This window comes from Pseudoliparis swirei, chromosome 4, assembly GCF_029220125.1.
Source record: "Pseudoliparis swirei isolate HS2019 ecotype Mariana Trench chromosome 4, NWPU_hadal_v1, whole genome shotgun sequence".
Lineage (NCBI taxonomy): Eukaryota > Metazoa > Chordata > Actinopteri > Perciformes > Liparidae > Pseudoliparis > Pseudoliparis swirei.
Window position 1 is genome coordinate 18,915,292 of NC_079391.1, and position 14,818 is coordinate 18,930,109.

Genomic DNA, 14,818 nt, shown 5'->3' on the forward strand with positions numbered 1-14,818 from the left:
TGGAAACTTTTTTGTTACATAAGACAACCATTGCTTTATTTCTCACCTTTTCTGTACACAACAAACAAAACAATCACACTCACCCACACATGTCTTAAGAAAATATACAAAACAAGGTATGGCTGTTGATATGGCATGTGGGCTGAGCACTGATAATACAGTGAAATGTAAAAAAAAGAAAGAAACTGAATTATACATCATCATCTTCCTCCGCCTCCTCTGCTTCCTCTGCTTCCTCTGCTTCCTCTACTTCTTCCACCTCCTCAACGTCTTCCACCACCTCCTCCTCCTCCTCCTCCTCATCACTGATGACATATTTCTTGGCCTTCTTGGTGGATATTTCCTCGTCGTCCTCTGCTTTCCTCTTGCCTGATCCCTCGGCCTCCTGCACAGAACAGAACACATGATGCTCAGACGCTGACGGCAGCAGACATTGTGTTCAGCTTTTCACTTTGTCTCGTTACAGTTGCATTTTGTTTTCTGGCAGTGCTGTCGGTGCAGAATTAGGTGCATTAAAAGGACAAGCATTTCTGGTTCTGTCCAGTTCACATAAGGTTTACGAGGTGTCCTTTTTTTAAAGCTCATCAAAGAACTGCATCACACTGCCCCCTGTCTGTCCAACATCAACACACCCTGGTTATCGGGAGCTCGATAGTCAGGAACGTGAAAATAGCAAAGCCGCGGCCCACAGTCGTGTGCCTCCCGGGGGCCAGAGCGGGCGACGTGGAGTCTTGTTTGAAGCTGCTGGCTAAGGACAAGCGGAGATACAGTCAGATTGTAATACACGCCGGTGGTAATGACGCCCGAGCCCGCCGGTCGGAAGTCACTAAAATTAATGTGGAATCCGTGTGTGCTTATGCCAAGACATTGTCGGACACCGTAATTTTCTCTGGCCCTCTCCCAAATTTGCAGACAGATGAATTGTTTAACCGAATGTCGTCTTTCAACCGCTGGCTGTCGAGGTGGTGCCCAGCGAATAATGTGGGCTACGTAGACAACTGGAAGACTTTCTGGGGAAAACCTGATCTGATGAAGAGAGACGCCATCCATCCCACGTTGGACGGAGCGCGTCTCATTTCTGCAAATATGACCAAGTTGATCAACGGACAGCCATATCTGTCAGTGCGTTTACATGATGGTATAATTCGAATCTTGCTTTAGTCGGACTATGCTATCTTTTGGGGGATCTGCTGTTATCCCAATATACATGGCAGTGAGTAATTCGAATCATTGGCCGAAAGCATGTCATATCCGATACGATAGGTGGCGCTGTTTTCATTACAACTCGTGGTGATACAGCCATTTCCGCTTGACCTCTTCACCACCACCAACAACAACATTTCGAGAAAGATGGCGAACAGAGAGCGAGGCGAAGCTACATCCTCTACTATTCTTCCATGGTGTTAATAGGAGTACAGCGAATGCAAATGGCGCTATTGGCTGAGATGATAACGGAGAGAAGACGCCGTCAAGGTACACGGAGAATTTAATTTATCGTCTCTTTCGACTTCCGGGTCACGACATGGGAGGGAGGGAGGAGGGCGGCGGGATCTCGATCATGCGCAAAGACGCAAAGTCCAGTTCCGAATCGAATTCAGAGTTACATGCCGCGAGAGTCGAATTATCAACTGGATCGGACCGAGCTATCCAGGGGTGTTAATCGGACCGAAGTCGGACTGCACATAGTCCGACTAAGGTGTTTACATGAAACGGATAATTCGATTTCAGTCCGACTAAGCCAATAATTCGATTGCATGTAACCGCACTGTGTGACAACGCAGGGTTCATGTCAGAAAGCAGAAACAGAGTAGCCCCACGCCCCTGTCACCCCTGGTCACCCAGTGTCCCCCAAAGCACATCCCTCCCCCGGGGCCTCCGCCCCATCTCACCCAGTCCCTCCCAGAGCTCCATAGAGACCGTGTCTGTCCCACGGCCACTTAAACTTAAATTAATTCTATCAAAAGAAAGCAGAAGAGGAGTCGTACACAATAACCTTATACAAGTTAACACCATTATTTCAGCAGTGCAACAAAACAAGACTATTAAATGTGGTCTCCTAAATATTAGATCTCTGTCATCTAAAGCTGTGTTACTAAATGATTTAATATCAGATAATCACATTGATTTATGTTGTCTAACTGAAACCTGGCTGAGCCATGAAGAATATGTCTGCCTAAATGAATCGACTCCTCCAAGTCATATTAATACTCACATTCCTCGAGGCACCGGTCGAGGAGGTGGAGTAGCAGCCATCTTTGACTCGAGCCTATTAATAAATCCTAAACTTAAATTAAACTACACCTCATTTGAAAGCCTTGTTCTTTGTCTTTCACATCCAACCTGGAAAACACTACAGCCAATTCTATTTGTGATTCTGTACCGGCCACCAGGTCCATATTCAGAGTTTATATCTGAATTCTCAGAATTTATATCAAGTTTGGTTCTTAAAACTGATAAAGTTATTATTGTAGGAGATTTTAATATCCATGTGGATGTTGATAATGATTGCCTTAGTGCTGCATTCATCTCATTGTTGGACTCGATTGGCTTCTGCCAGAGAGTACAGAAACCCACTCACAGCTTTGGCCACACGCTTGATCTTGTTCTTACTTATGGTGTTGACATTGAGCATTTGAACGTCTTCCCACAGAATCCTCTTCTGTCAGACCACAACCTCATAACTTTTGAATTTATATTACCGGAGTGTACTCAGTTAGTCAAAAGTTTCTACACCAGATGTCTAACTGACAGTGCTGTAGCTAAATTTAAAGAAGCGATTCCTTCTGCATTTGATTCGATACGTCTCAATATAACAGAGGACTCCTGGTCTAACTTTAGTCCGTCCCAGATTGATCATCTTGTTGATAGTGCCACAGGCTCTCTGAGAATGACACTGGACTCGATAGCCCCTCTGAAGAAGAAGAGAGTGAGGAAGAGGAGGTTTGCTCCCTGGTATAACCCTCAGACCCGCAAACTGAAGCAAACGTCACGAAAGCTTGAACGCATATGGTGTTCAACTAATCTGGAAGAATCCCGCTTAGTTTGGCGAGATAGTCTTAAAACTTATAAGAAGGCCCTCCGTAATGCCAGAGCAGCCTATTACTCATCAGTAATAGAGAAAAATAAGAACAACCCCAGGTTTCTCTTCAGCACTGTAGCCAGGCTGACAGTCACAGCTCTGTGGAGCCGAGTATTCCTATAGACCTCAGTGGTAATGACTTTATGAACTTCTTTAATGAAAAGATTTAAACTATTAGGGACAAGATTAATAATCTCTTGCCCTTAACCAGTGCCAATCTGTCCTCAAGTGGAATGGCCTTGGAAACCGCTGTATGCCCTGGTGTATATTTGGATGGCTTTTCTCCCATCAACCGTGACCAATTATCGTCAACGGTTTCTACTTCTAACACGTCTACCTGTCTCTTGGACCCCATCCCGACGAGGCTGCTTAAAGACGTTTTGCCTTTAATTGGCAGCTCTCTATTAGATATTATCAATGTGTCTCTGCTAACAGGCCACGTACCACACTCCTTCAAAGTAGCTGTTATTAAACCTCTCCTGAAGAAGCCCACTCTGGATCCAGAGGTGTTGGCTAACTACAGACCGATCTCTAACCTCCCCTTCCTCTCCAAGATCCTTGAGAAAGTGGTCGCAAATCAGTTGTGTGACTTTCTACATCATAAGTTTATTTGAGGAGTTTCAGTCAGGATTTAGAAAACACCACAGCACCGAGACAGCACTGGTGAAAATTACAAATGACTAGAGATGCACCGATCAGGTTTTTGGTGCCGATCACCGATCACCGAAATCAGTATCTGCCGATCCGATAATACCGATCACCGAAATCAGTATCTGCCGATCCGATAATACCGATCACGGTGTCGATTGAAGCATTCTATTTATTGTGTCGCATTATTGCCTAGGACTATGAGGAAATACATATATAAAGCAACTCAAACATTAAAGAAATTACCGATCTATTTAAACATTTAGGACTTTTACTTTGAAAAATGTCCTAATTGATACATTAAAATTGTTTGATTGCTGTTGTAGGGGATTTCAGATAAGTATGGAACACATCTGCATTATTCATTTCCTGGAACTCTTGGGGAAATCTATTTACAGGACTTTTCTTAACATACAAAAGTCTGACTTATTTTTATGAACTCTTCCTTGGTACAGTAAAAATGTTTTAATGTTAGCATAATTTAAGCTAAATCTCAGAAACGAACTATAAAGATACAAAATCAGTTAATTGTTTACTTTTATATGTTAGTGTTTGATTTGTCGACATCTTATTTTGAAAAACGGATGTTGTTTCACGTGGTTCTTTCTGCTAACTTTGCAAAACCGGATGTTGCCACTTAAATTCTTACGCTAACTTTATCAAAACCCTTCATCCGTCTCTAGGGGCAGACATGTGAGAGTCGGCTGAGTTGACCCAGAGATTCAACTCGGGGGACGGGGACGCCGCTCAGTGCGTGAGGAGCCCCTCGTGGACCTCTCACTCTGCGGCCCTCGCCGGGCGCATCGTCTCCGTTGCGGTGCGCGGCGATTGAAACGTCTGATAGTTCTCGCAGATGTTACGTCATCTGATCGGCCGTTTTGAGAACGCCGATCAAAACCGATAATGGGAATATCGGCCGATATGGATCGGCGCCGATCAGATCGGTGCATCCCTACAAATGACCTCTTAATGGCAGCAGATAAAGGACTCCTCTCTGTCCTGGTCTTGTTAGACCTTAGTGCTGCATTCGACACCATTGACCATGACATCCTGTTACAGAGACTGGAGCAGTCGATTGGCATTTCAGGCACGGCACTAAGTTGGTTTAAATCCTATTTATCAGATCGATCTCAGTTTGTATTTGTAAACGATGACGCCTCGATAACCACCAACGTTAATCACGTAGTTCCACAAGGTTCTGTGCTTGGACCAATTTTATTTACCTTATACATGATTCCTTTGGGCAATATTATCAGGAAACACTCCATAAACTTTCATTGCAATGCAGATGATACTCGACTATATCTATCGATAAAACCAGACCAAACCAACCAACTAAGTAAAATTCAAGCATGTCTTAAAGACATAAAAACATGGATGACCTGCAACTTCTTGATGTTAAACTCAGACAAAACCGAAGTAATTTTAATCTGCCCTGAGCACCTCAGAGATCAATTATCTGGTGATGTGGTTTCTGTAGACGGCATTGCCCTAGCATCCAACACCACTGTAAAGAATCTTGGCGTTATCTTTGATCGGGACTTGTCCTTTAACTCCCACGTAAAGCAAATCTCAAGGACTGCATTCTTTCATCTACGTAATATTTCAAAAATCAGGCACATCTTGTCTCAAAAAGATGCAGAAAAATTGGTTCACACGTTTGTTACTTCGAGACTGGATTACTGCAACTCCTTATTATCAGGCTGCTCTAATAAGTCTCTTAGGTCCCTCCAGTTGATCCAGAATGCTGCAGCTCGTGTTCTCACTAAAACTAAGAAAAGAGATCACATCACTCCTGCACTAGCTGCTCTGGACTGGCTACCCATAAAATCAAGAATCACTTTTAAAATTCTTCTCTTAACCTACAAAGCCTTGATTGGTGATGCACCATCATATCTTAAAGAGCTTGTAGTACCATATTACCCCACTAGAGAGCTTGCCTGATGGATCATCGAGGTCTGGGTCGTGGAATTCCTGCTACCGACCACGCCACTGTCCTGTTGAGACTCCACCCACTGTTGAGACTCCGCCCACTCCTCCTCTCTACCGCCATCTGCCTGATGGATCGTGGAGGTCTCCATCGTGGAATATGCCGACTACGAACTATTCATACACTCTGTCATATTCATTGAATGTATTTTAACTCTAAATCTGTCCTTCTGTACACATTACATCTATTGCACCTGTCCATCCTGGAGAGGGATCCTCCTCTGTTGCTCTCCTGAAGGTTTCTTCCCTTTTTTCCCCCCTGAAGGGTTATTTGGGAGTTTTTCCTGGTCCGATGCGAGGTTTTGGGGCAGGGATGTCTATGTGTACAGATTGTAAAGCACTCCGAGACAAATTTGTAATTTGTGAAATTGGGCTATACAAATAAACTGAATTGAATTACACCCACCTCATCGCTGTCTAGCTTCTTGGCCTTCATCAGCCTCTGGGCCTTGTCATCATCAGAGCCCTCCTCACTGTCGGATGAGTAGATCCTCGCTCGATCCTCTGGATTGGGTTGAGAGGGGGACAAAAATAAAAAGGAGGGTGTTCATTACACCTCAGTGGCTTCATAAAACCTTCGTGAGAAACGATAGAACGCAAATGTGACCGTCTAGCTGTGCTCACCCCTCAGGCCTCCTCCCCCCTTGTATTTGCTCTTGATGGCTGCCAGGCTGATGGCTTCCTCGCCCTCCTCCTCGTCATCGTAGCGGTCGGGCTCCAGGTAGCTGCTGCTCAGGCCTCTCTGGTGCTGCTTCTCCCTCATCCTCCTCTGCTGGGACTCTCTGCGGATGGAAGCTCGCAGCCGCTCCTCCTCTTTCTGCCAGGAGACACATTTGTGGGAATGATATTTTGTTTCTAGCGGGTCATCTTTGAGCATATCTGATACAATAAGGAATTCACTGTATGGTCCTTGTATATTAATTTCTCTTATTGTAAGCTGGTGGTAAGGTGGTCCGTTCACACACACACACACTAGAGTACCTCCCAAACCAGGCTATCGGTCATTATGTATAAATGTACCGTCATTTCCTACTGGGATTATTAAAGTATTTTAAATGGATAGTTCAAGGCAGTGAAAGTAAGGAAAACCAAGAGTGGGATTACATTAAAAAGATGTCAGGCTTGTTGCAAGAGCAACTCACTCTGAAAAGACAAGTGTCACAGAAAAATGACCAGAAAGTGCGACTGAACAGCTGCCATGTTATTCAGTGTAACACGCTCCAATAGGAGTGCTAAACCCAAAGGTATAAAAAAGGTTCAAAGAACCTGTGTCAAAATATGGAAAACAAGCATGACTGTTATACTGGTCGGGCAGATGTATTGAATCACAAATCATCAGTTTACAGAAGATACCAAAGCAACGATACATTCCCTCGTCGAAGATTTCACATGTAAAACACAATGTCTACAATCTTTTGACATGTGTACTTACTGCAAGGGATTTGTTTATCAATATTTGCAGTCCTCCACCAGCCCGTTTTGGATGCCTGCTGGTGCTCGTTAGCCAAAAGCCTTTCAAGACACCCCCGAGCTGAATAAGCTGTACTTTGAAGAACAAGCTGTGTGTCGGATGTGTCCAATGGTAATTAAGACGTCCATTGGAAAACGATCAGAAAGAACAGCAAATTGTTCAACCTTCTGTTGTAGATTAACGCCAGTACAGATGCAACTGGCCAGAACGATAGCAGATGACAAGGACAGTTCTGTTCCGATTGTTACCCTATCCTACTTTAAAGAGCATGAATGTAGCAGCAAACAACATGTTGCCATGTACAGATAATAGGGGAGTAATGTCTCCCTCAGCAGACTGTGCACGTAGCCGAGCCGGCGTGCGTGTCAGCGTGCCCCACTGGCTAGCTAACGGCCGCTCCTCTGCGCCGGTTAGAGCCAATGACACCGTCCCGACCGACTGCATGATCCCGCGTGTTAACACTGTTGCCGTTGTTTGCACCGGAGCTGCCATGTTGAGAGCCGTAATCAGCTGAAATCAGACTACAATGATGCGGAGCGCCGACAAAGCATGTCGGCAAAATCGGGCCCGTGTGAACACTCGCGACCAAAGTTGTGTTTTTAAGGTTCAAACAAGCGCAGCAGTGCAGCGCGTGGACAGTCAGGCTGCCAGATGAGCGCTGGGCACAGTGAACCGATATATGACGGTATCAGCAGTACATGCTATGGTTGACAGTAGATGCATAACCAGCGCCCCCCTCCAGTTTGCCAACACCATTTCAGTGACCACAGTAACCTCATTATGCAAGCAAGTCAGGTTATGTCTTCATAATCCTGTCCCCGCTGTGGGACAAATTAAGGATTATCATATTTTACGTATCTGTACAACTGGCCTCATGCTTCGGTCCTCAAGGCAACCAAATCATTCTCACACAGGAATGAGGTGAGACGGGCAGACGGGCGGAGTGCGAGAGCTACCTTGATCATTTCACTGCGATGCGACTCGGGATCTCGTCCCGCCATGGGGAGGATTCGGATCTTCTGCGTCTTGGAGCAGCGGTCGGCCAGAGACAGGGTCATCTTCCTGTGGGTGGCGCTGTCCGTGGAGTGGGGCCTGGAAATACAGAGGAAAGACATTGGCGGATTTAAGGTGTACATTTCCAAGTGTTTAAAAAGAAAAAGGGTAAAATTAGGGAAGTTTCAACCCTTCCTTGATATCTCTTTCTTTCTTTTTTTATATTTTGAAGAAAAGCCAATTAACCATAAAATGCTAGCTTTGCAACTCAAACTGGCAAAAAAAAAAATCTACATATGCTGACAAACCTGGTTAAAATGTATACAAATAAATGCTCCGCAGATGTTTTATGAGGAAGGAAATCAATTCAACATATTTGTTTGCTCAATGATACACACAAAACGCTGTGCTGAGAAATACTGAAATGCAAACACAAGTGTACATCCTCAACCTCAGTCGGTTATGACGTTGTCCATTTAATATCTTGGTAGCACAGTGGTTTCACTTGTACATGTAACGCTGCCTCAGCTTAGGCATTTCTGATAAAATTGCTCAATTCTACTCAACGAGAAATAACTGAAATCCTTAATAATCAGCTCTTTTGACCCAATAAGAGATATTTTTGAAAGATGATTCTTAACACTTTTTTAGTTTAACCTACAACTAACTCACGATCCTGCTCCGGGACCACCGGGAGTCAATTGAAAGCATGAACATGTTGCCGTGTTACTTTTTTTATTTTTTAAATCAACATTGGCATATTGAGCCTCATTAATAAGCTGTTACATTAACACAAACAACACTGTGTATCAATCCTGCTTGAATGTTTTTGTTCTATTGATTTGCGATGTTGCCTGCTGAAAAGAAAAACACTGTGTCCTAACAACTTGTACCCTCGGCAGCTTGAGCTCTCATCAAATCAAAACTATGCTCCGACATAGTTGTGATATTACACAACCGGAACAAATGGTAATGTCCTGTCTGGCCGCGTGGAAGGCTGTTGTGCATTAAAGCCGCTTTGGCCAGTGTCCGACTTGTCCCATGTGGTATGAGGAGACAGAACATCCAGGTGGACTTGGGGGGCCGCCAAGAGGCTTACACACTTCTTGTTGGCCTGGGCAGCTTGCACGAGGTGATCCAGGACTTACAGCATAGCGTACTGAATGAAACAAGGCTGCTATTGTTGTTGTTGCTTGGAATCAGAGGCCCCATGGGGCTGATTTAGTGCATGTATGGATGTCTGGGAGCCAGACAGAGGGAGTGTATCCCTAGCAACCAGCTTTTGCCTCAAGCAAAAAGCATGCGTCTCTGCGTGAGACTTGCGTCTTCATAGCAGCACCAATAATGGCATGTCCCCGTTACCTGAATGTGAGTTTGGTTTTGAACACCGCCTGTCCCTGCAGTCCAGTGCCCTGTCGGATGAACAGGTGGTTGTGGTCTCCCTGGAGAGGCGCTTTGTAGACATCAAACACTTCATTCCCCAGGTGGAGGGACATGCTGTGGCAATACAAAATAAAAAAGACATTTAAAACCACAGAAAGTAAAGCGACTTGTTCCGAACACAGTGCATTACCCCCCCCCCCACACCCACACACACACACAACACAGTACACACCTGCCGTCAGACCATTTGACAATGCGCGCATTGCTCTCCCGCACTTCGTTTCCCTCCTCGTCTCTCTTGGCTCGCCAGCGAATGGTATTCTCAACCTGTGAGAGACAAAGTGTGAACTCTGGTCACTCTCTTGATAACAGCATCACAAACAACAAACGCATTGACATACACACAAGAGGTGGACTACACACCTTCAGCTTGAGTCTGGTCCGTCCCTCTTCATCCAGCATCTCTTCATCCTCAAACTCATCCTCATAGTACTGAGGATCAAAGGGCCTGTAAAAGGGTTGCGGAGGATCTAAATGAGTACCGTGAAGATGTTACGTCATCCAGACTGAACAGTTTGCTGAACACTCCAGATTAACGATTTTCCCACATCGGTTTTCTTTCTTCTTTATCTTTTCCCGAAATTTAAAAAAAGGACTTTGGAGCTCATCAAGTTAAATATGGGCTTATTGACAGTGACGTGGTTCTGACCTGGGCTCCACGGACAGGAAGTTGGGCAGCTTGACAAAATAAAGGTCAGATCCCAAATCTGTGCTGACTTTTGGGATCTCTACTTCAATACGGGTTTCGGCTGAACCTTCTGCATGCTCATCTGGGTGATCCCCGTCCTCTGTATCCTACGTACACAGACAGACAGACACAGACACACAGACAGACAGACACAGACACACACACACACAGACACAGACACAGATTCCATGATAGTAGGAATCAGCTCAGAGATGCTTATAGCAAGAGGCTCTGGGAGAAAGAGATCTGGGAACTCTTATGATAAAACATTTTTTTCTAAAGCATTGAGCACAATTAAAGAGGCTTGGTGGTCAGTGGAAGACAGCGAACAGAAGGACAGCCGCCTACCATGGGCTGCCCCGGTGTCGGAGGCTTCTCTGCATCGCTGTCTGAGGAGATGTCGTCGGCCTCCCCAAACAGATCGTCTGCTACCGTCTTCTTTACTGTCAACGGTACGGGAGGAGCACGACTTTAAAGTACATGAGAGCGGTCTGCTGCAACTAATGACATTAACACTCAGATTTGAATTGCAGATAGTACTGTGAACCAACGGGGTTAGATTAGTTTTTTAAGTCTTCTACACAAACCGTTTCGTACCTTTCTTTGTGCCGACGTCGCTGTCTGAATCGGAATCGTATGCAGCTTTCACTTTGGTCTTCTGTCTGAGGAAATCATCTTCACTATCACTGCCCTTTGCAGACTCTAAAAGATACAATCACAACAGGAGATGAAGCACTGTAATATCCACATGACAGTGTGGCATAGACTGAAGTTACAGGGGACATGAACACTTCTTACTTCAATGAAAAAGCAATAAAAAACAAATCTCAGAGTGCTGAGATTAACCTCGGACATCAGGGTAAAATGTTCCCGTATGGCTCTAATCCTCTCCCACAAAATCCAGTGTGTCAAGATTATCACAAAGGGCCAGCTCCTGATCCAGTTCACGGACAAGATTCCCTCCACCTTTGACCCCAGAAGTACCTGGCTTCCTGTTCCTGGACCCTTCGTCGTGAGAGTTCTCTCTTTCCTCATCAGAGTAACGGCGTTTATCCTCCTCATCCTCCGACAGGTCACTCTTAGCACCTCCCTCCCACTTCTCATTGTCGGACTGGTTGTCCCTGCCAGAGGCTTCTCCGTCAGATTGGGGGGTGCCCTGCTCCGACTGCGGAGTCCCAGCGCCACTGTGCATGCTGGATTCAAACAAACGCATTGGAAGAACATATAGAAATACATTTAAATCTGGTCAACAAAGGAAAGTGCCCCATTATGATGTAACAGGATATAACATGTGTTCTATGAGGGGCTTCCAGAGTGTGTTGGCGGACCTTCTTTCCGAACGAACACTGCGACTCTCGGAGCGGGGGCTCCTTTCTCCAGACATCCCGCTGCCTACCGGGCTGCCTACCAGGCTGCCTACCAGGCTGCCTGCCGGGCTGCATACTGGGCTGCCAACTGGGCTGCCCGCATCCGACCGGTGGCCCCCGTCCTCTTCGTCTTCTTCCTCATGCCGATGGCCGCGTTCGGAACTGCTGTGCTGCTCCGCGTCGGAGTGATCGTTGTTGCCCTGGTCCGAGTGCATGCTGGCGTCCGACTGGTTGCCCGACCGCTCCGACTGGTTGTCATTGTTGCTGCCGCTGCGTTGACTGTGTTGCTCGTCCTCACTGTCGTCTCCAAACAGCTCCTATAAGGGAGAAGGAAAGGAAAGCAAGCTGGTGAGGGAGGCGTAAGACCAACGGGCCTCGAGCAAGAACCACACCAAACGAACGCTTTCATTCTTCAGTCGTATGCACAAGTTATTTTGGAGAACCTGCAACATTCAACCAGTTTGCGCGTATTTTGAGGTAATTTAATTTTAAAACCCATAGTTATGGAGACATTGAACTGTTTGACTGAATTGTAGGCTGATATCATTCTCTCTATACGTGTAGTCCAATCACTCTCCCTTTAAATTGGCTATGGATGCTATTGTATAACAGTACAACATCCAAATGAACATCTCAAACTGCAAAACCATTTAAAATATTTGACCCTTTTCCATTGCAGTCATAGCTCGCCCTGCTATGGAACCGTTTCTTCTTTAGTTTAGGGACAGTACGACTCTTGTGCACCACAGCATTGACTGCACTCTTTATTCCGTTGTTTTCCACATTAATTGGCTTTTTTTGGCTGCCGACGCTGGTAAAAATGATAGACTTTCCAATATGAGTCTACAAAAGCAGAACTTCGATATATAGGTCTGACGGGGCAGGATATGTTATTATTATAGTGTTTATTATGCTAATTTACAATTATCATGAACACGTCGGCCATTTACATTGATCTGTAGTTGGTAGCATTTGTTAAATCTGACGCTATATACTTAATATACAAACCGCGGAACGAAATGAAAAAAAATGTCATGTATATAAAATTATCATTCAAAGCAGTGAGAAGACTTACTTTCATAACTTATAATAACTCATAATATACGTCAAAGTAATGATGGCAGAGTAACGCAAAGCATCCAGTCTGCAGGACTGTAAGGTACGAGTCCGACATGTCTCACTAACACACGACTCAACATATGATAAAAAAATATATAATGTCATACACGATAAGAGAATATTTACAGATTTAGCCGGATTTGTTTTTTGGTCCCATGTCCATTCTGCAGCTGGAAAAATGCAAGCTCAAATAGTCACAAAAACCATAAAAAAACATCTGCGATGCATTCATTTAATGGAATACACAGATATAATTATTGTCAAATCACCTTATTGATACTGGGTTTATCCGCCTCCTGGCCTTCCTCTTCGTCATCATCATCATTCCGTTCCCTTTCACTGTCGCTGCCGCTCCCCGAGGCGTTGCTTGCAGATCGGGGTCTCTCCGGCTCAGAGTCCGAACCGGATCCAGAACCAGACTCTAACAAAATAAAGCAGACTGTTTTCCTTCTGGCACAGAGTTCATTGGTTTACAGCGGGTTGATGGATGACACAGGTCTACATTAATACCTACATCAATTAGTATTCATAAAAACAATGCATGACACACTTCATAGATAGATCATGATACAGGTCGACTTCCCTCCTGTAATGCAACTATAAGGTATCACATACAGTTCTGTGGGCGTCCATGAAGCAGGGTTTAGATGAGAGTTGGTGGAGGCTGTTCAGATTTTATTGAATGTGTTTACATGCAATGTACAACCTCGATAGTAAACACACAGTTAAATGAATACTTTAATGCGAAGCTGTTGTATTGCAACTTTGCATTTAACATTTTTTAAATGAACTACACAGTGAGAGAGCATTGTTTCGATGTGGCCCAGCCTAATGTCTAACTGCGAGGTGCATATCACATGTAGCATCTGAAAACAAACACGAAAAGCGTTTATCCCGGTTTATACAGAAGCTAGCTTTTATGAAAGTAGCAATGCATTACTAACGATACATTAATGTAACGTGCAGGTTCCCCGTTTACAACCAAAGTTCATTTCTGATTATGATCTGAAAACAAGCCGGATACCGGTAGTAACTCCCTGCACCAGGAAGCCGGTGGAGAGGTTTCGTTACCTCGCTGCTCATTGTCACTGTCGCCATCACTCCCGAACAATTCATCCATGTCCGCCATTTCTCTCGACCTGTAGTAAAACTGTGACCTACAGGAAACGATCACCGGGACTTTTCGAGCCGAAGGTTTTGTTTCCGAGTTCACGGCGAGGCGGACATGACGGTGTAGTTTGCGTGGACAGCCACAGGGGGGCGCCACGGGGACGTCGGACTGAAATAACCGTCCCACACTTTATAGAGAGAGATGGCTTTCCCTGACAGGAAGAGTAATCTGTGTCTGTGTAAACTGATAAGTAACCAATCCAGCTGAGTACGAATACAAATGTGGAAGATTAGCCTGTACATTGTAGCATTTAAAATAAAATAGTCCAGTAAAATACTGGTACCGTGAGTGCGTATTTATGTACGAGTCATTCCTAGCATTCGGTGCCATTTCAGCTAGGTTGATCAAAAATAAAAAAACATAATTTTCCATGTTTTTTTCTATTTAATCTGAATGATGGCTTGTTAAAGTATAAGAAAAAGGTTTTGGTCAAGCTCAGGATATTATGTTTAAATAATTGTGACCTAATAATCGGATGCAAACGAGGCAAAACGTCCACCCTGTTACAGACATTGTCATGTCTATGAAAAAGTGTTTTGACTACACAATCATTATAAATGTTAATTATCTAACAGCTGAAATGTTCCTTACTTAATAATTTAACAAAACATTTTTTTTTAAATGCATTATTTCGAAAAATACTACTATTTTGAGGCACAATGTAAGTTCAACCCATTTGTTTTAGAATAAAACATAATTTAATTGGAATGTGGCCGCATGTTTTAGTAAATTAATTTTGTCAAATCATTCCCTGCAAAGGACTACAAAGACATGGGTCATATTTGTTCATTTCATTTAATTATTATAAAAAGAAACACAGGTAACAGGGTGGACACAAGAGAAACGGGAC

At 44.4% G+C, this 14,818-nt stretch overlaps 1 protein-coding gene across 2 annotated transcripts; it reads right to left on the reverse strand.

Annotated features, from left to right (window-relative positions):
- Positions 1–4: 4 nt before the first annotated feature.
- On the reverse strand, positions 5–13,959 carry leo1 (LEO1 homolog, Paf1/RNA polymerase II complex component). Of its 2 annotated transcripts, none has more exons than XM_056413090.1 (14): positions 13,869–13,959; positions 13,067–13,218; positions 11,640–11,995; positions 11,296–11,504; positions 10,909–11,013; positions 10,660–10,754; positions 10,273–10,418; positions 9,987–10,071; positions 9,796–9,890; positions 9,543–9,677; positions 8,144–8,279; positions 6,341–6,533; positions 6,123–6,220; positions 5–385 (listed from the first exon to the last, which is right to left on the reverse strand). In XM_056413090.1, the coding sequence occupies exons 1-14, from the start codon at positions 13,924–13,926 to the stop codon at positions 191–193; spliced, it is 2,058 nt and encodes a 685-aa protein (XP_056269065.1). In that variant the 5' UTR covers positions 13,927–13,959; the 3' UTR covers positions 5–190. The 2 variants fall into 2 exon arrangements, with proteins under 2 accessions (XP_056269065.1, XP_056269066.1); XM_056413091.1 differs by lacking the exon at positions 13,869–13,959 and adding an exon at positions 12,924–12,967 and having other exon boundaries at positions 13,067–13,144.
- Between the last annotated feature and the right edge of the window lie 859 nt (positions 13,960–14,818).

Coding starts and splice junctions, on each gene's coding strand:
- leo1 (XM_056413090.1), bottom strand. CDS start 13,926: ATGGCGGACATGGATGAATTGTTCGGGAGTGATGGCGACAGTGACAAT. Junction 13,219..13,868: donor CAGTGACAATGAGCAGCGAG/GTAACGAAACCT, acceptor TTATTTTGTTAG/AGTCTGGTTCTGGATCCGGT. Junction 11,014..11,295: donor GTCCAGGAACAGGAAGCCAG/GTACTTCTGGGG, acceptor TGTATCTTTTAG/AGTCTGCAAAGGGCAGTGAT.